General features: G+C 40.3%; 1 protein-coding gene across 1 annotated transcript; it reads left to right on the plus strand.

Annotated features, from left to right (window-relative positions):
• Positions 1-1139: 1139 nt before the first annotated feature.
• On the plus strand, positions 1140-12368 carry LOC311109979 (polyunsaturated fatty acid lipoxygenase ALOX15B-like; the record flags this gene model as incomplete). Its single annotated transcript, XM_084188491.1, has 14 exons — positions 1140-1328; positions 2132-2339; positions 2610-2691; positions 2790-2912; positions 3680-3783; positions 4101-4273; positions 5663-5806; positions 7560-7763; positions 9081-9164; positions 9621-9790; positions 9918-10039; positions 10256-10356; positions 11141-11311; positions 11466-12368. The coding sequence occupies 14 exons, from the start codon at positions 1140-1142 to the stop codon at positions 11643-11645; spliced, it is 2055 nt and encodes a 684-aa protein (XP_084044617.1). The 3' UTR covers positions 11646-12368.
• Between the last annotated feature and the right edge of the window lie 8146 nt (positions 12369-20514).

The following is a 20514-nucleotide window of genomic DNA, read 5'->3' on the forward strand; positions in this document are numbered from 1 at the left end:
AAAAACAGGCTATTTACACGGACACACAGCAGAGCACACGACCGCACTGCTACGCCATCTTGGAATGTTCTGTTTCTTTCTTATATCTTTACATAATTGTCTACATTTTAAGAGCTTTATTCTATTATACTGGTTTGATTTGTTGTGATATTTATACTGCTTGCTTGCCTCCATATGCAAATAGAAAATGCATGTTCTGTGGATTATTTCTTTTGGAGTTGTTTAACGTTCATAAAAGCTGTCTGTCTTGACATGAGTACTTGACTTCAATTAATCCAGTTACGCAATAACTTCTGACTTTCAGCAGTGGTGGGAGGTTTGCCTTACAGTAACTAATTGTCCTTTTTATTCAAACCACAGAGTTTTGATTCCTGCTTTCAACACACACACACACACACACACACACACACACACACACACACACACACACGCACGCGCGCGCGCACACACACACACACACACACACAGAAACAGATTTAGGGGTTAAGGTTACAATGGCAGGAGATGGCACCTAGAGATACCACTGATAAGTGGTACGTTGTGAAATGTTAAAGTGGAGCTGGGGTTTTGTATAAGTCAAGTATTTCAGAGAGAGCTTGTTCTCTTTCTGCAATTTAATACGAATTAGAATTTGACGTGTAAGATGTAAATTGCATGATGAATATGATGGCCACTCATTACAAATATACTGTTATGACTACCTGCTTTCCAGCAGTGTTGGGGAAGCTACTCTGAAAATATAGTTTACCAAGTGTCACGGTTTCGGCCGAGGCTGCTCCTCTTCCTTGTTCGGGCAGGCTTCGGCGGTCGTCGTCTCCGGAGTACTAGCTGCCACCGTTCTATGTTTCATGTTCATTTGGTTTTGTCTGTTCATAACACCTGTCCCTTATTTGTGTCTTAATTGTTCCCTTATTTAGTGTCGTGTGTTTGGGTCAGGTGTTATGCGTGATTGTGAATGTCAGCTTGCCTCTACGTGTTTGGTTCTCTCGTTATTGTGTTTTCGAGAGCTCGCACTGCGTGCGCTTTTCTTGTTGTTACCGCACTGTTGTTTTCGTTTGCACCGTCTACATTGAATGAAATGTTGTTTGCTGTGCAGTCTCAGTGAGTGCAGATAAGCCTATCGTAGTGCTGTTGACATCATGCATGCTGCCTATATGGACCGCCTGCTTTTCAGAGTCAAAAGGGCAAAATACAAGGTGACTGTGCACACACACAACATTGCAACTGCCACCACGATGAACAATGTCTTCATCAAGCTGGTTGGTGAAAATGGAGAGAGCAAGCGCACGTGGCTCACTAGCTTGAAGGGAGGCTTCTATCAAGGCACGGTAAGTGAGTCATGTTCCTATCAGTACTAAGATATATTTCCCTTTAAAGCTAGAATCCTTAATTGAAACAATAACTAAGTGCACACCCTGCCTCTGTTTTGGCAAAAGGCTGAGAGATGGGCTTGTAGAAGTGTCACCATTTTCAAATTCATAGACTTAGCTATGGATGCAAGAACTGACCATCCATGATATAAAAATGTATAGTTTTAACTGTGTTTTGTGGCTATAGCTCAGTGTTTGTTTACATTTACATTGTTTTACAAACATTGGAATAAAACAAGCTTATATGTTAGGTTCTGATTGGGTACGACAGTTGAACTAAGCTCATGAGGCAATTATAAGTTATATTCTTCAAGAATCTATGGGTGTATATATAATTAATTTATAAGTTCAGAAAATGGATGTAGCAACTAATGATTCTACCTTTTAATAAGACTTGCCATTTGCATTTTTCAAATACTGTACTCAAAACACACCCAATATGTTCATACACATATATTGTATATGACATGAAGTCTTAGTTGCCTTTATTGGGCCCTTGTGTAATAATACTGGTAGTACAGGATTAGTTATATTTGCCTATGTTATTTGCTTTCTCACACAGTCCAGGTTCCTCTTTCTCTCTTTATCTCTTTCACACTCTCTCTCTTTCTCTCTTTCACTCTCACTCTCTCCCCCCCTTTCTTTCTCTCTCACTCCCTCACTCCCTCCCTCCATCTCGTTTTCTCATTCCCTCCATCTCTCTCTCACTTCCTCCATCTCCCTCTCTCCCCTTCTCTCTCTCTCCCCTAATCTCTCTGCAGGCATCTCGTGAATTTGACGTGGACTGCCCCTCCTCCCTCGGCACGCTGGTGCTGATAGAGCTGGACAAACAGACCCTCCCGTTCTTCCCCCAGGACGCCTGGTTCCCGTCCAAGGTTGTCGTGACGACACCAGAGGGAGACACATGCCAGTTCCCCATCTACAGTTGGATTATGGACAAGGAGGTGCACCTGTTCAGAGAGGGCACAGGTCAGCACCGTGTGACGTTATAAAACGACATCACATAGACATGTTAGAATGAGCAATGCATAAAAAAAAGTGGATACGTGCAGCTATTGTGAGGGGCGGGCACTTTCATTGTGTGTGCACGCTGTCACTAAGTTTTAAAAGCTACTTTGCCTCTTAGGGTCACCGTACATACAGTAACACATGCAACACTGGCGCTGAAGTATTACTGCAATAATACAATGACGTGTGATTAACGTTTCCACTTGATTGATTAATTTCTATATTTTTCAGCTAAAAGACTCTGTGATGAAACGAATCATCTTGCCAGGTACAGCAGGGAAAAAGAGATGAAGACGAGAACAGAGCAGTACTGGTAGGTGCTGTGGTGTGTGTGTCGTGATCTTTTGGCCTAGCTGCTCAGTCTGTCCATTATATCTGACCAACCTCCATATATTTCCTGCTCCTCCTCAGCTGGGATACCTATAAGGAGGGTTTCCCCGGCAGCATGAAGTCAGACAACCCTCTGGATCTTCCTTGCGAGGTCCAATTCTCCTTCACCAAGGCCACCCAGTTCCTCTTCACTGCCGCCACCGGGTGAGTTCCTCACCTAAGCCAAATTTATGCCCGATTTGAGTACACAACATGAGAATGCAATGTGCTACTCATAATGGCTTCCCAATGTGGTTATGTGGTGAGTTACTTACAGAATGAGGAATTGGCGTGCTCAACTCAAAGGCATGTAGTAACAAAAAGTATTTGGGTGCCGAGTTCAAAAGGCATAGACGGGGGAAAAACGAAAAACCCTCACTCACTAAAATATTCTTTACGTTTTAATGTCTTTTTAGGCAGCACAGGTTGTCAAAAATAGTAGAACAATGTATGTAAATAATTAATGTAAATTCTGATTGTGAAAAAAGATTCTACAATGTTTCATCATTTATAAATATGTGCGAATGCCTATTTTTCTCCAAATGCTGACGAAGGCTGTCGCCCAAACGTGTCCGTTTGATCTGACCTCTCCTGCTTATAATTACATTCAAATGTAAGAATATTTCACTGCGGGTTTGAGCTTTTTTCCTTTGTCCAGTATGTGGTGAGATGAACATTTTGGGCTGCACATGCTTGCATTTTTTTGCGACTATGCAGGACAGCCATTTTTGCGTAGCTAATTGAGTTGCGTATGTCGGGTATAATTCATCCTCTAAGGACAGTTCAAATAGTACTTCCTGCAGCAGATCATCAAAGCTCTTCTAAAGTACGCCATTCATTTATATTGTTTGGGATAATGCCTGGGTTTTGAATTTGCTCTGTGAAACGCTATTGGCTCAGCTTGACATAGTTCCTTGTCTCCCATTCTGTAGGATCACTGAGCTGAAACTGAAGGGGTATTCTGACAGCAAGAAGAACTGGAAAAACATTGATGAACTCAGCAAGGTCTTCTGCTGCAATAGAACAGTCATCTCGGGTGAGTGCATTTAACTAGAGCATTTGCAGTATTAACTCCAAGGGCCTGTTTATTAGGTGGTAAACATTTTGAAACAAAGTGAAACTGGGAAGTAATACTACTTGAATATGTCCAATAAAAATATACATATATACTGAAAACGACCCTTGTTTACTAGGCACTATACGGAAGAAAACGGACTGAAACAGGGAGGGAATACCTGTCCAATAAGAAACGCTTGATTTTGTTTTCTGTTGAAAAGGTTTTTCTACGGTGTGCACTAATTAATACGACCCAGAACATATTGTAGAGAAACTCAATGAATTTCCTCCTTCCAGACTACGCACAGGCGCACTGGAAGGAAGACGAGTTTTTTGGGTACCAGTATCTGAACGGTTCCAACCCAATGTTGATCCGTCGCTGCTTTGAGTTGCCTGCAAAGTTCCCTGTCAAAGAAGACATGGTCAAGCCCTCTCTTCGTGGATCGTCCAGCCTCCAAAGGGAATTGCAGGTACTGTACAGTACGTCAAAATGGGACTCTTCAGTAAAATAAATGTTCACATGAATCGTTGAAAGTTGCCTAAATTATTGCAGTACCACTTATAGTATGGGGGGCGCTGGACTAGGGGCAGTCCTCTTGGACCTAGATGACTATCTTGGATATTCACAATTATCAATGGAAGTCAATAGAGATCCCTTTCTTAGATGTCCAGACCTCTACTTTCTTGGACCATCAGAGGCATGTACCAGATTCTTTTTAGGACCTCCAGATTTATTTTGTGGAGGTCCATCCAGTATGTTCCTCAATAGCTAGGTTTCCATCCAATTGGCGACAGATTTTCATGCGAATATTCTCAAATCCGCATAAAAAACAATATACACATTTTCCCACCAGAGATGATTCCATCAAATTGACCTGTTGCGGATAAAAGGCTGTGTGTGATGATGTAGTGCACATAAAAATAACTTTTGTGGTTAAATTCCCAAGTGAAATGGGTTTCCATTGCATTTTCAACTCTACTGATGGTTTTGTCACATTTTTTTTCTGTTATATAGTGAATGTTCCCACTCTTGGCACGTGTGCTCTAGCCAACAGCTTGCAGACACAGTGCAGGTATAGCCTACATGATGAGATTATTATGGACAAAAGAGCAATATAATTTTTATTTATCAATGGCAGCCAAGCAGCATTGGTCATCATGTCACCAGAAAAAGACCCTGGATATTTATTGGAAAGGAGCATCAAGCTCATCTCTGTGCACTTTCACTACCCTGTGAAGTTCATCATAATTTACTTCTGTAGTAAATGTAATCTGTAGCCTAATAAATTGATGGTTTTCCAGAGTCGTAGTGGGAGGACCACACAACAAATCGTTGTGTGACTCCAAGTTTATTTAGATATAATGGTTATTATATCAATTTTTGCGCATAAAAGCACCATTCCACCACCATTTCACGCATAATACGTTTTACCGACACAAAAATATCCAACCTTCTCTTGCCTATTTTGTTTTGTCGACATGCTGAAAGTTTACAGACAAATGTTCTGTTTCCATCAGGCCTGTGGTGACATCTTCTATCCGACATGTACTTCACTCGCATAAAAAGGTTGGAGGGAAACCTGGTTCCTGAAAGAATAAAAAACATCTAAGAAAGTAATCCCAGTATTACTTTCTTTGATGTTTTTAGGGGATGGTAACCCTAAAATCCAAGAAAGTAATCGCAAACATAACTTTATTGGATATTTTTTGGGATAATCCTCGTAAAACACACAGCTACAATATCTTGCCTATTCCAAAACACCAAGAAAGTTAACCGTTATCCTAACCTGTTGCATTTTTGCATTCTATTCTACAGCAGCTTTTGGATTTATTCTCCCTTGTCATCCTATCCAAAACAGAGCGGCAACATATTCCTGCTTGACTACAAGAACCTGGATGGAATAAAGGCAAACGTGATCAATAGGAAAAAACAGTACATGGTGGCTCCTCTGGTCCTGCTCCACAGAACCCCCGATGACAAACTGATGCCCATCGCCATCCAGGTAAGGTTGATGTAACTAACGTTGGAGTGTAGACCACAGCCACGGAGACCATTAGAAGTGAGAGAGTGTGTAAACCCATCATGTTTCAATCTTCCTCAGAGAGCCCACATACCAGGGGAGGCTGGTGGAGGTAGAAATGGGGAGGACGGGCTCGTTACTACCGTTCCATTCTTTACGTTCCAGCCATTACGATGAACCCGTCCTCCACATGTTTCCCTCCACCAGCCTCCACTGTATCTGACAGTGCCCAAAGAAAATATTTTTGATAGTGTCTTCAAATGCTTTTAATTAATGCACCACTACACACTTAAAAAAATAGTGTTTATCAAGGGTTCTTTGGGAAGTGTGATGGTTTTATGTGAAACCTTTGAGTCCTTCAATGCTTCTTTGCAGTTCAGAAAAGGGTTCTTTCCTCTTTTAGTGATAATTCAAACGTAGGGGAGGGCAGCTCATAATTGTTTTGGGGGTGTGGTTTGCTCAATGCTCTTTTTGAGTGAGAGCATCATTCCAGTTTATCTTATCTGTTGTGTTATTGTAACAGTTTTTCTTCCGTCCCTCTCCTCGCCCCTACCTTGGCTTGAACCAGGGACCCTCTGCACACATCGACAACAGTCACCCTCGAAGCACTGTTACCCGTCGCTCCACAAAACCAGAGCAAGGGAAACAACTACTTCAAGGTCTCAGAGCGAGTGACATTTCACACCAGTTACATTATTATGCCATTACATGTTAAATATGACTATGGCCAGTGAAAGTGTCTTGTGAAATAAGTAGGGAATAATCAACGAGGGGCTATGCGTTCTCTGGAAAATAAGGAATAATGAGGTGTGTTCCACAACGCGCTAGAATGCATAGAGCCCCGAGTTGATTAGCCCTGAGTTGAAACCCTTTCATACCATGGCTAGGGGCGGCAGGTAGGAGCATTGGGCCAGTAACCGAAAGGTTGCTGGATCGAATCCCAGAGCTGACAAGGTAAAAATCTCTCATTCTGCCCCTGAGCAAGGCAGTTAACCCTTTGTTCCCCAGGTGCCAATGACGTGGATGTCAATTAAGGCAGCCCCCCGCACCTCTCTGTTGGGTTAAATGCGTAAGACACATTTCAGTTGAATGCATTCAGTTCTCTGTTGTTATGTACTTGAAAATGTATCAATTGACCAATTCGGCACATTTGGGCATACTTTATACAAAATAGTCCAGTATTGCACAACTTTGCACACACACACACTGCTTCCATCTAGTGGCCAGAATCTAAATTGCTCCTAAACTGCAATATTATATTGTGGCCTTTCTCTTGCATTTCAAAGATGAAATGTATTTCTTTGGGAAAACGCATGTTTTTTTGTTTGTATTATCTTTTACCAGATCTAATGTGTTATATACTCCTACATTAATTTCACATTTCCACAAACTTCAAAGTGTTTCCTTTCAAATGGTCCTCTGTAGCTCAATTGGTAGAGCATGGCGCTTGTAACGCCAGGGTAGTGGGTTCGATCCCCGGGACCACCCATACGTAAAAATGTATGCATGCATGACTAAGTCGCTTTGGATAAAAGCGTCTGCTAAATGGCATATTTATATTATTATAAGAATATGCATCATATTCTTGCTTCAGGTCCTGAGCTACAGGCAGTTAGATTTGGGTTTGTCATTTTAGGCGAAAATAGAAAAAAAGGGTCAGATCCTTTAGAGGTTAAACAGTGATTATGTTGCTGTTAGCCATCTATGGGGTCCCTAACACTCTATCTCCCCACAGCTGAAGCAGGAGCCTGGAGAAGACAACCCCATCTTTCTTCCTACTGACTCTGAGTATGACTGGCTCCTGGCCAAGATCTTTGTGAGGAGCGCCGACTTTCAAGAGCACCAGCTCAACGTCCACCTGCTGCGCACTCACCTCCTGGCTGAAGTGTTCGCCGTAGCACTGTTGCGCAACATGCCCATGGTGCACCCCCTCTACAAGGTACATAACACAGCATAGCATAACATAGCATAACCACGGGAGGTTGGTGGCACCTTAATTGGGGAGGACGGGCTCGTGGTAATGGCTGGAGCGGAAAGAGTGGAATGGTGTCAAATACATTTACATTTACGTCATTTAGCAGACGCTCTTATCCAGAGCGACTTACAAATACATGGTTTCCATGTGTTTGATGCCATTCACTCCATTCCAGCCATTATTATGAGCCGTCCTCCCCTCAGCAGCCTCCACTGAGCATAATATAGCATAACATAATGTAGCATAGCATAGCATAATAGTAACATAGCATAATATAGCATAACATAACATAGCATAGCATAATATAACACAATATAGCATAACATCACATAATATTGCATGTCCAGTTAAAAAGTATAGTGCTCTGTGGATCAAATCAAATTTTATTTGTCACATGCGCTGAATACAACAGGTGTTGACCTTACTGTGAAATGCTTACTTACAATCCCTTAATCAACAATGCAGTTGTAAGAAAATAGAGTTAAGAAAATATTTACTAAATAAACTAAAGTTTAAAAAAGTAACACAATAAAATAACAATAACGAGGCTGTATAGAGGGGGTACCGGTACCAAGTCAATGTGCGAGGGTACAGGTTACTCGAGGTAATTGAGGTAATTTGTACATGTAGGTAGGGGTAAAGTGACTATGCATAGATAATAAACAGCGAGTAGCAGCAGTGTAAAAACAAAGGGGGGGGGGGGAGACAATGCAAATAGGTCGGGTGGCCATTTGATTAATTGTTCAGCAGTCTTATGGCTTGGGGGTAGAAGCCGTTAAGGAGCCTTTTGGACCTAGACTTGGCGCTCCAGTACCGCTTGCCGTGCGGTAGCAGAGAGAAAAGTCTATGACTGGAGTCTTTGACAATTTTTGGGGCCTTCCTCTGACACCGCCTAGTATAGAGGTCCTGGATGGCAGGAAGCTTGGCCCCAGTGATGTACTGGGCCGTACACACTACCCTCTGTAGCGCCTTACGGTCTGATGCCGAGCAGTTGCCATACCAGGCGATGATGCAACCGGTCAGGATGCTCTCAATGGTGCAGCTGTAGAACTTTTTGAGGATCTGGGGACCCATGCCAAATCTTTTCAGTCTCCTGAAGGGAAATAGGCATTGTCGAGCCCCCTTCACAACTGTCTTGGTGTGTTTGCACCATGATTGACACATTGAAGTCTTATACACTTATTTCTAATGTGGTCCTCCAGACTGTCCTTACTAATGCCAGTTTCTCTCTTGGGATTGTTGACCATCCATCCTTCTCTCCACCCTGGTTTACTGCTTTAGCTTCTGATTCCACACACCCGCTACACCCTCCAGATCAACCTCTTGGCCCGGGCATTTCTGATAGCTGATGGAGTTTTCACTAAGGTAGGCTACTGAGTGGACTGTTTCGATAGAAGTGTGTGGTGTCCATATTAGGAATCCCACGTCCATGGAAGTTGTGTCAGAGTCAGCATACATTCAGTTGTATTTTCTTTTAGTGAACCTACAGTACCACCAAGTAACTTAATATATGCCATTTAGCAGATGCTTTTATCCACAGCGACTTAGTCATGCGTGCATATATTTTACGTATGGGTGGTCCCGGGAATCGAACCCAGTACCCTGGCGTTTCAAGAGCCATGCTCTACCAACTGAGCTACAAAGGACCACATCATACTTGCTGGGAGGTTCACTATCTCATAGAACCAGTGTAATATTGCAGCTTAGTTAAAGTACATTATAACGTTACATAATTATGTAATCATGTAACTTTTTAAGTGAGTATAGGTGTATATTTTATTAAAGCTTTTCCCCTAACCCCTGTATCATCGGACGTTGTAGTTTGCCGCTTCGGGCGGAGAGGGGATGATTGAGATCCTGAGGAGATCTGTGGCCTCATTGACCTACAGCTCCCTCTGTATGCCGGAAGACATCACTGCCCGAGGTCTGGAGTCAGTCCCCAACAACTACTACAGGGATGATGGACTCAAGCTGTGGAACATCATCCACAGGTAGGCTACGACAGAGCAGACCTACGTGGTGGTAGTACAGTATAATCCGCTGGTAGAATCTACAGTGTGAGCATAGCTCTACATAGATATGATATCTTCTTCCTTTGTTCTTCCGTCTTCGCTATAGGTTCGTAGAGGGAGTGATTGGTTTCTATTACAAGAGTGACTCAGAGGTCCGGGAAGACCAGGAACTACAGAACTGGATCAAGGATATCTTTGACCATGGCTTCCTGGCCCAAGAATGCACAGGTGACTATGTACAGGGTAATAGGTGGGGGGTGGTAATGACGTATGGTGAAATGTCTTGTTTTTAACAATGTTTTTTTGTGTCTGGACCGTAACTTCCCTGGCATAACTCACAACTTCCATGGACTTGTCTGTCTTATTAGTAACAGTCCACCCAGCTCCCCTGGCATAACTCCATTCACTGCACACCTCTTTCTCGGTTCTTACCTTTCTGTCCAGGAATCCCTCAGTCTTTCTCCACTGTGCCAGAGGTCGTCAAGTTCGTCACCGTGGTGATCTTCACCAGCTCAGGCCAACATTCTGCTGTCAACTCTGGACAGGTGGGTGTAGCGTAGCCCGGTTTTATTCAGTGGTGTAAAGTACTTAAGTAAAAATACTTTAAAGTACTACTTAAGTAGTTTTTTAGGTTATCTGTACGTTACTTTACTATTTATATTTCCCCCAACTTTTACTTTTACTTCACTACATTCCTAATGAAAATAATGTACTTTTTACTCCATTCATTTTCCCTGACACCCAAAAGTACTCGTTCGATTTTGAAAAAAAAATTGTCCAATTCACACACTTATGAAGAGAACATCCCTGGCGGACTCACTAAACACACATGCTTTGTTTGTAAATTATGTCTGAGTGTTGGAGTGTGCTCCTGGCTATCCATCAATAAAAAATACAAATAAAATGGTGCCGTCTGGTTTTCTTAATACAGGGAATTATAAATGGTGTATACTTTTACTTTTGATACTTAAGTACATTTGAGCAATTCCATTGACTTTTGATACATAATTATATTTAAAACCAAATACTTTTAGACTTTTACTCAAGTAGTATTTTACAGGGTGACTTACTTTTATTTGAGTCATTTTCTATTAAAGTATCTTTACTTTTACTCAAGTATAACAATTGAGTACTTTTTCTACCACTGGTGTTATTAAGCTAAATCTAAGCGCTACTGCCATTATCTGCCTCATCTATAATTTAGGAAGAGACATATTTGTTAAAATGTTGCAAGGTTTTGCAGTATTCCTTGCCTCTATCATATCATCATTTCAGAATACCACCATATCGGACGTCAGTAATAATCAGTCATTCTTCTTCATGTTACAGTATGACTATGGTGGCTGGATGCCCAACACCCCCATCTCCCTGCAACAGCCACCTCCCACCACTAAGGGGCAGTCTACTGAGCGCACCATGCTGGAGACCTTCCCAGATGTCGGCACCACAGCACAGGGCATGTCTACCATGTGGCTCCTTAGCAAGCAATCCAGTGACTTTGTGAGTCTGTCATCTTTCATGATCTATTATCAATGTAATCTAGGCACAAAATACTATATTTAGGTACAAAATATCCTATTTACGTGTGCTTTTTAATGTTAATGATATTGTTACTAGCAATATTTCTCTAACTTCGATTATTCTCCATATGCAGGTGGCCCTTGGCCAGTACCCCGAAGAGCACTTCAACGAGGTACCACCCTGCAGGATGATCGAGAAATTCCAGGCGGAGCTGAAAGTCTTCAGCGAGACCATCAATGCCAGGAACTCTGGGCTACCAGTGCCATACACCTACATGGACCCTGCTGTGGTGGAGAACAGCGTGGCCATTTAGATAAGTCAAGGGCCTAGACCAGGGTCCAGTTCATTAGGCACTAATTGGAAGAAAACCGTGGAACTACCTGGACTTTTCCAATAAGAAAGGTTTATTTTGGTTGTCCTTTGTGTATCGTTTTAAAAAGTGTTTTTGTTGCGTGCCCTGATGAACAAGACCCAGGCCTTGTAATGATTCTGGAGGCATGCACCAGTAAACATGCCGCACCTTCAATCTATATATTTTTTTTATTGAGCATAACCATTTTTTTTTGCTTCGCTAAACTAATGTCCCAATTCTATCAGATAAAGGGAAATCGCACTGTGGGTTCAGTCAGAATGTTATCGCTGTATCATAAGTGTTAACTGTGTTAAACCAACACACACTTTCACATGATGTCCCTCTCACGGACAAAGAAAACTTGTTGACGTTATTATTACCTTTGTACGTGTTAATATATGTTAAGAAATACAGGGTCTTTCTTACAGATTAATTTCTGGTGCCATATAACTACGGACTACAGGGATTGCTGGCAAAAATGAGCACTCCTGCTAAATGGTGTGACACTGAAATGTTGATTAACAGTAAACAAGTGTGAGAGAACAATAGGTGTGACTCTCGTTTACAATTTAAAGCTAATATTCTTTATCTCCGGTCTTCTTGTGATATTTGCCTGCACCTCATCTCATTTTGGTTGAAGCGCTGTCGACCTCCCTCATGTATTAAATAAAAAAAGACATGCATAAAACGATGAGGAAATTCTGAATTTATATGAATTCCAGATATTTTGTTTAACACAACTCTCATTTCCTGATTTTTTTAAGTCACCTTTTTCATACCGACCTGAACCAAACTGGTTCCAGTGACATAACCTGACCATCTCAGTACAGCCTTGTTTGGCCTGGCTCGGTTTGGCCCAGTACACAGCAAATGAGATCAGAATTTTAACACCCACATTGTTAAATATAACACTTTCTTAGAAATTCTATTTGACCCACCGAAATGGTGTTAAATTAACAGTTTTCAATGTGTTGATAAACTAACACCCCCAGAGTGTTGGGTCCCTAACACCATGGGTGTTTCAAATTCCAACTTAAATGAACACTTTATTAGAGCTGATGCTGTTATAGTTACTCAGTGTTAGGGAATAACACATGTAGTGCTACAGTATTTTTGGGGGGTGTTGTTTTAAAACTGTAGGGTGTAAATCCTTATTTGCATATTTCCCAGGGTGCTTTTCGAGTGAATGTTAGTTACCCACCGATTACTGTGTTTGTTAGTGACAGAGACATGATTATTGCATTCATATCAGACCTGCAAGCAATGTTTCCTCTAAGCAGCTCCCCGGGCGCGCCGAGTAGAAGAAATATCAGCCGGCGCAGAGAAATATGAGATTGAACTCAACTTTCTAGATTTTTCCACATTAGTTAACACTATCAACATTTTCCCTTTACTGTGGGAATTGTGATTGAATCGACGCAATATTAGCCACTTTCAATGCAACATACCGAAACAAAACAAATTATGCAAGACTTAGTATGCAAAACTAATTATACAAGAGGTTTTGTTGTAGGCAGAACGCATCGGAGTAGGATTCTATTGCACTCAGGCCCATACTGTAAACAGACAGGTGCGCCATAACCAATCAGTGCTGCAGTAGGCCTATATGCAAATAGACCATTGCCATATATGGATCTGTGCCATTCACTTTGAACTGGACTGTTTACAGCATGAGCGGTCTTGAGTAGATGCGCTTGTTCTGAGATCAGAGCGAGAGCTGCACATGTGCACATTTGTTCATATCCTTTACTAGTTAGTGAGTTATTAGCTCAGTTATAGATCATTTGTAGTCAGCAATAGGGGAGTGGTTGCTTCCTACAAGAGCACAAAACGTGGACATTTCTAGACATCTTTGAAAAGCCAGTCAAGTAAAGAGCGTTTCCTTTTGTCTTAAAGGGGCAGTGTTGTATTTTAAAACAGACTTGAATAAGCTAAGTAGCCAATAGGCAGAGGGTAGCATAATTTGTCTGATTCTCTGTAATAATGGTATGGGAATAATGATGCATTTTATTTTGTAAAGTGGTTACTTGCATCAAACAACACAACATTTTCAGTCACCTCCTTGTCTGAAGGACAAGTGGATAAACAGGTTAATGTCAAGCCCTTCGTGTTTTGTTTTCAATATACAGTAAGCCTACATTGAACACCACATATTGGCTGCTACTTTACACTGAATGATAGAACTGCTATTTCCATGTTAAAATGTTATGGGATGCATTTTCTCTGGTAGGCCTACATTTTGATCAAATAACCACAGTTGACCACTGTTAAAACTAACTTACAGCGGGTACAGCCTTAGTGTTCACAGTAAACGAACGCTGGAAGTTGAACAGAATTTTCACAAAGTTCAAGTTTGCGCTCAGCAGACCTGAAATGCATGCAAGTCAAAATATGCTGGCTTGTGAAGTAATTTGTAATTCCTATTGGAATCCAGCCATAGGGAGGATATTCAACAATAGGAACTTTACCAGGTTCCCATAGAGCAATTGTAATGACAGTCCACCACAACATACCTGAGAGTTTCCTGATTAGTAAGGGGTAGTCTGTGTTTAATTTGGTTGTGTATTAAAAACACAGTTTGAGATCATTGTGCAGGGATTTCACCAGTGGTTGAATGGGGAATTGGAATTCCTGGGAAAATGTTGTTACCAAGGGGGGTGGAGCTTAGCGCAGGGGTAAATTGAATGCAAGCTTCACAAATGTTTTTTTTTATTGTTAAAACATTTCTTGACTATCTATGACATGTTATTGTCACACCCTGATCTGTCTTTTTTTTTTTTTTTTGGGGGGGGGGGAGTGGATCAGCTTAATATTGCAGATAGATTGTATCTTCTATCAATGTAATTGTCTGCATCACTTCCAATCCCCCATGTTTTATATATATATATATATATATATATATATATATATATATATATACTCCCCTTTATTACTTTTCAACCCCGCCATCCTTTCCCTACTTGGAGTAAATATATATATATATATATATATACAGTGGGGGAAAAAAGTGTTTAGTCAGCCACCAATTGTGCAAGTTCTCCCACTTAAAAAGATGAGAGAGGCCTGTAATTTTCATCATAGGTACACGTCAACTATGACAGACAAAATGAGAAAAAAAATTCCAGAAAATCACATTGTAGGATTTTTTATGAATTTATTTGCAGATTATGGTGGAAAATAAGTATTTGGTCAATAACAAAAGTTTCTCAATACTTTGTTATATACCCTTTGTTGGCAATGACACAGGTCAAACGTTTTCTGTAAGTCTTCACAAGGTTTTCACACACTGTTCCTGGTATTTTGGCCCATTCTTCCATGCAAATCTCCTCTAGAGCAGTGATGTTTTGGGGCTGTCGCTGGGCAACACGGACTTTCAACTCCCTCCAAATATTTTCTATGGGGTTGAGATCTGGAGACTGGTTAAGCCACTCCAGGACCTTGAAATGCTTCTTACGGAGCCACTCCTTCGTTGCCCGGGCGGTGTGTTTGGGATCATTGTCATGCTGAAAGACCCAGCCATGTTTCATCTTCAATGCCCTTGCTGATGGAAGGAGGTTTTCACTCAAAATCTCACGATACATGGCCCCATTCATTCTTTCCTTTACACGGATCAGTCGTCCTGGTCCCTTTGCAGAAAAACAGCCCCAAAGCATGATGTTTCCACCCCCATGCTTCACAGTAGGTAGGATGTTCTTTGGATGCAACTCAGCATCCTTTGTCCTCCAAACACGACGAGTTGAGTTTTTACAAAAAAAAACTATTTTGGTTTCATCTGACCATATGACATTCTCCCAATCCTCTTCTGGATCATCCAAATGCACTCTAGCAAACTTCAGACGGGCCTGGACATGTACTGGCTTAAGCAGGGGGACACGTCTGACACTGTAGGATTTGAGTCCCTGGCGGCGTAGTGTGTTACTGATGGTAGGCTTTGTTTACTTTGGTCCCAACTCTCTGCAGGTCATTCACTAGGTCCCCCCGTGTGGTTCTGGGATTTTTGCTCACCGTTCTTGTGATCATTTTGACCCCACGGGGTGAGATCTTGCGTGGAGCCCCAGATCGAGGGAGATTATCAGTGGTCTTGTATGTCTTCCATTTCCTAATAATTGCTTCCACAGTTGATTTCTTCAAACCAAGCTGCTTACCTATTGCAGATTAAGTCTTCCCAGCCTGGTGCAGGTCTACAATTTCGTTTCTGGTGTCCTTTGACAGCTCTTTGGTCTTGGCCATAGTGGAGTTTGGAGTGTGACTGTTTGAGGTTGTGGACAGGTGTCTTTTATACTGATAACAAGTTCAAACAGGTGCCATTAATACAGGTAACGAGTGGAGGACAGAGGAGCCTCTTAAAGAAGAAGTTACAGGTCTGTGAGAGCCAGAAATCTTGCTTGTTTGTAGGTGACCAAATACTTAATTTCCACCATAATTTGCAAATAAATTCATAAAAAATCCTACAATGTGATTTTCTGGAAATTTTTTCTTCAATTTGTCTGTCATAGTTGACGTGTACCTATGATGAAAATAACAGGCGTCTCTCATCTTTTTAAGTGGGAGAACTTGCACAATTGGTGGCTGACTAAATACTTTTTTCCCCCACTGTATATATATATATATATACACACATTTTTTTTGCTCCTACTCTCAACCTCTCCGATCATTTTCATGTTGTCCATCCGGCTTGCTTCTATATGCCATATCTCTCTAACTGTGCTCTTTCCCAAAAGCTCCCAACATACAACCTATATACTTATTATGGACACAGTATGCTTACATTATTAGCTATCTTTGTTATTATTTGTTGTTATTTGTTATTAGTCCCATCCTTCAACTCTATTCAATACCTCCCATTTATCTCTTAACACCATCCATATAGGATTTCTATTTGCCATATATATTTCAACCGTACTGTGATGTTTTACAAAAGTTCTGAACTTTTCTATTCTCATTGCTTCTACAGATTGTGAATTAAAAATAAACATTTTTGCTAAAAGTATTATTATATTATCGATTGATTGAATATGACTTTTCAGATCACCCAGTAATGCTATCTGCAAGGTTAGCTCCAGGTAAATATTGCAATCCTTTAGCCATTCCTGGACCTGTGTCCAAAAACAAGCTACAAATGGACAGAACCAAAACAAATGATCTAATGATTCTGTCTCTTCACAGCAAAATCTGCAGAGCTGGGAAGATTGTATCCCCTATATAAATAACATTCTATTGGTAGCAAGAATTTTATATAATAATTTAAAGTGAAATATTCTAATTTTTGAATCGGGTGTCGTTTTGCGTGTCAGTTCATTAACACTATGCCATGGGATCGGTACGTCAAAGATCTCTTCCCAACTATTTTGCAATCTATATGGGACGGCTGTCAATCCTTTGGTCCTTAAGTGAAACTGATATACTTTTTTATTTATCACAGTTTTCCTTAACCAATTATGTTCTTTAATGCAAGGCCGACAGACAAGTTCCTTACTCTCTCCCCCTTCCACTTTCCTCTTCCACTTTTGCGCTAAGGCTGCAATTATTTGGTTGTAATTTTGGGTAGAGCAGACATTTCCATTTGTTTTTGTTAGCTGCATGTGCAACATAACTCCACCAGTCCTACCGATGATATCATTTACGAAGATTATACCTTTTTTAAACATTCTGTCAAAAAATTTAGTTTTTTTGTCAATTAGTATATTTGAATTTAACCACAATATTTGTTGCATTATTTGTTCTGTCGTTTCTGGAGGATTAAATTGAAATTGCAACCAACTTTCTATGGCTTGTTTTAGAAATAGTGATATTTGGGAGACGATTTCCTTTTCAAATAACTGCAAATGAGTTGTTGTAATCTGAATAAAGGGAAAAAGGCCTTTCTTGAACATTGGGTGAGACAATCTTACTAATTTGCTTGAGAACCAGTTCAGATTTAAGTATAACTTTTGCATGACTGAAGCTTTTAGTGATAGGTCTAATGCTTTAATATTTAATAATTTCTGTCCTCCGAATTCATATTCATTATATAAATATGCCCTTTTAATTTTGTCTGGCTTGCCGTTCCAAATAAAATTGAACATATTTTTCTCATATAATTTAAAAAACTGTTCGCTAGGCGTAGGCAAGACCATAAGCAAATAGGTAAACTGGGATAATACTAAAGAGTTAATCAGGTTGATTTTTCCACAAATTGACAGGTATTTTCCTTTCCATGGTAGCAAGATCTTATCTATTTTTGCTAACTTTCTATTAAAATGTTTTGAAGTGAGATCATTTATTTCCTTTGGGATATGTATTCTGAGTATATCCACATCACCATCAGACCATTTTATTGGTAAACTACATGGTAATGTAAAAATTGTATTTTTTAGTGATCCAATACGTAATATAGTACATTTGTCATAATTTGGTTGTAATCCAGAGAGGTTAGAAAATGTATCTAGATCCTCTATGAGGCTGTGGAGGGATTCTAGTTGTGGATTTAAAAGAAAACATGAATCATCAGCGTACAATGACACCTTTGTTTTTAAGCCCTGTATTTCTAATCCTCTGATATTATTATTGGATCTGATTTTAATAGCTAACATCTCGATGGCCACAATAAATAGATATGCCGATAGTGGACAACCTTGTTTCACTCCTCTTGACAGTTTAAAACTTTCTGAGAAATAGCCATTATTTACTATTTTACACCTAGGGTTACTATACATGATTTTGACCCATTTTATAAGAGATTCTCCAAAATTGAAATGCTCCAGGCATTTATATATAAACCCCAGTCGAACTTTATCAAATGCCTTTTCGAAGTCTGCTATGAATAGCAGGCCTGGTTTCCCATATTTTCCATAGTGTTCTATTGTTTCCAATACTTGCCTTATATTATCTCCAATGTATCTTCCATGTAAAAAACCTGTCTGATTAGAATGAATAATATCCGACAATACCTTTTTAATTCTATGCGCTATACATTTTGCTAGGATTTTTGCATCACAACACTGAAGTGTAAGGGGCCTCCAATTTTGTAAATGGACTGGGTCTTTATATTTTCCACTTGTATCCTGTTTCAGTAATAATGAGATCAGACCTTCTTCTTGAGTGTCAGATAATCTACCATTTACATAGGAGTGGTTAAAACATGCTAATAACGGTCCTCTTAGTATATCAAAAAAGGTTTGGTATACCTCGACTGGTATGCCATCCAACCCTGGAGTTTTCCCAGACTTAAAGTCTTTAATTGCATCCAGAAGTTCCTCCTCTGTAATTTCACCTTCACATGAGTCTTTCTGTGTGGCTGTTAATTTGACATTATCAATAGAAAAAAATCTCTACAATTAGCTTCAGTTAGAGGAGATGGAGGCGACTGAAAAGAAAACATATGCTTAAAGTACTTTGTTTCTTCCTTCAAAATATCATTTGGTGAATTATGGGTGACTCCGTCAATTGTAACCAGTTTCATTAAGTTCTTCTTGGTAGCATTCCTATGTTGAAGATTAAAAAATAATTTTGTGCATTTTTCCCCATATTCCATCCAGTTTGCTTTATATTTATAATATATTACACTTGATCTTTCTTGAATAAGTTTCTCCATTTCTTTCTGTTTTTCCTCTAATTTATTCTGAGCCTCTATGTTACAGTTTTTATTGCCATCTATCTGTTCTGTTAGACTTTCTATTTCCTTTCTTAGTATAAACTCTTTTGACCTTAATTGCTTTTGTTTTCGAGATGAGTACTGAATTGCATGGCCTCTAAAGGAACATTTAAAGGTGTCCCATACAATAAGGGGATTCGCTGTACCTATGTTATGTTGGAAAAAGTCAGTTATAAATTCCTTTGTTCTAATCATAAATAAATTATCATCCAATAGGCTTTGATTAAATTTCCAATATCCTCACCCACGTGGAAATTCAGTAAGAGTAATGTATATGCCTATTATATGATGGTCCGACCGCATTCTGTCCCCTATCAACACTTTTTTTAACTTTTGGTGCCAACGAGAATGAGATAAGAAAGAAGTCAAGACGACTAGCTTGATTCAGTCTCCGCCATGTATATCTCACTAGATCAGTATATTTAAGCCTCCATATATCTACTAGTTCTAATGTATCCATGACATTCACAATTTCCTTAAGAGCATGTGGGTGATTGTTTGTGGTGTGATTTCCTTGACGGTCCATTGAGCTATTTAAAACAGTATTATAATCCCCCACCATAATAATATTGTCTTGAGTTGCTTGCAGGCTTGATAATTACAAGACCATGGTGCTTGCCTATGGAGCAGTGAGGGGAACGGCACCTCTGTACCTTCAGGCTCTGATCAGTCCCTACACCCAAACGAGGGCATTGCGTTCATCCACCTCTGGCCTGCTGGCTCCCCTTCCTCTGCGGAAGCATAGTTCCCGCTCAGCCCAGTCAAAACTGTTCGCTGCTCTGGCACCCCAATGGTGGAACAAGCTCCCTCACGACGCCAGGACAGCGGACTCACTCACCACCTTCCGGAGACATTTGAAACCTCACCTCTTTAAGGAATACCTGGGATAGGATAAAGTAATCCTTCTACCCCCCCCCCCCCAAAAAAAAATAATAATTGTAAAGTGGTTATCCCACTGGCTATAGGGTGAACGCACCAATTTGTGAGTCGCTCTGGCTAAGAGCGTCTGCTAAATGACGTTAATGTGCCCTTGAGCAAGGCACTTAACCCTAATTGCTCCTGTAAGTCGCTCTGGATAAGAGCGTCTGCTAAATGACTAAAATGTAATGTAAATGTAATAATTTATTATATATATTGTCAAATAATTGTGGATCATCATTATTTGGTCCATAAACTGGTCCTCTGTAGCTCAGCTGG

The sequence above is a fragment of the Coregonus lavaretus genome, assembly GCF_964263955.1.
Source record: "Coregonus lavaretus genome assembly, contig: SUPER_35_unloc_1, whole genome shotgun sequence".
NCBI classification, from domain to species: domain Eukaryota; kingdom Metazoa; phylum Chordata; class Actinopteri; order Salmoniformes; family Salmonidae; genus Coregonus; species Coregonus lavaretus.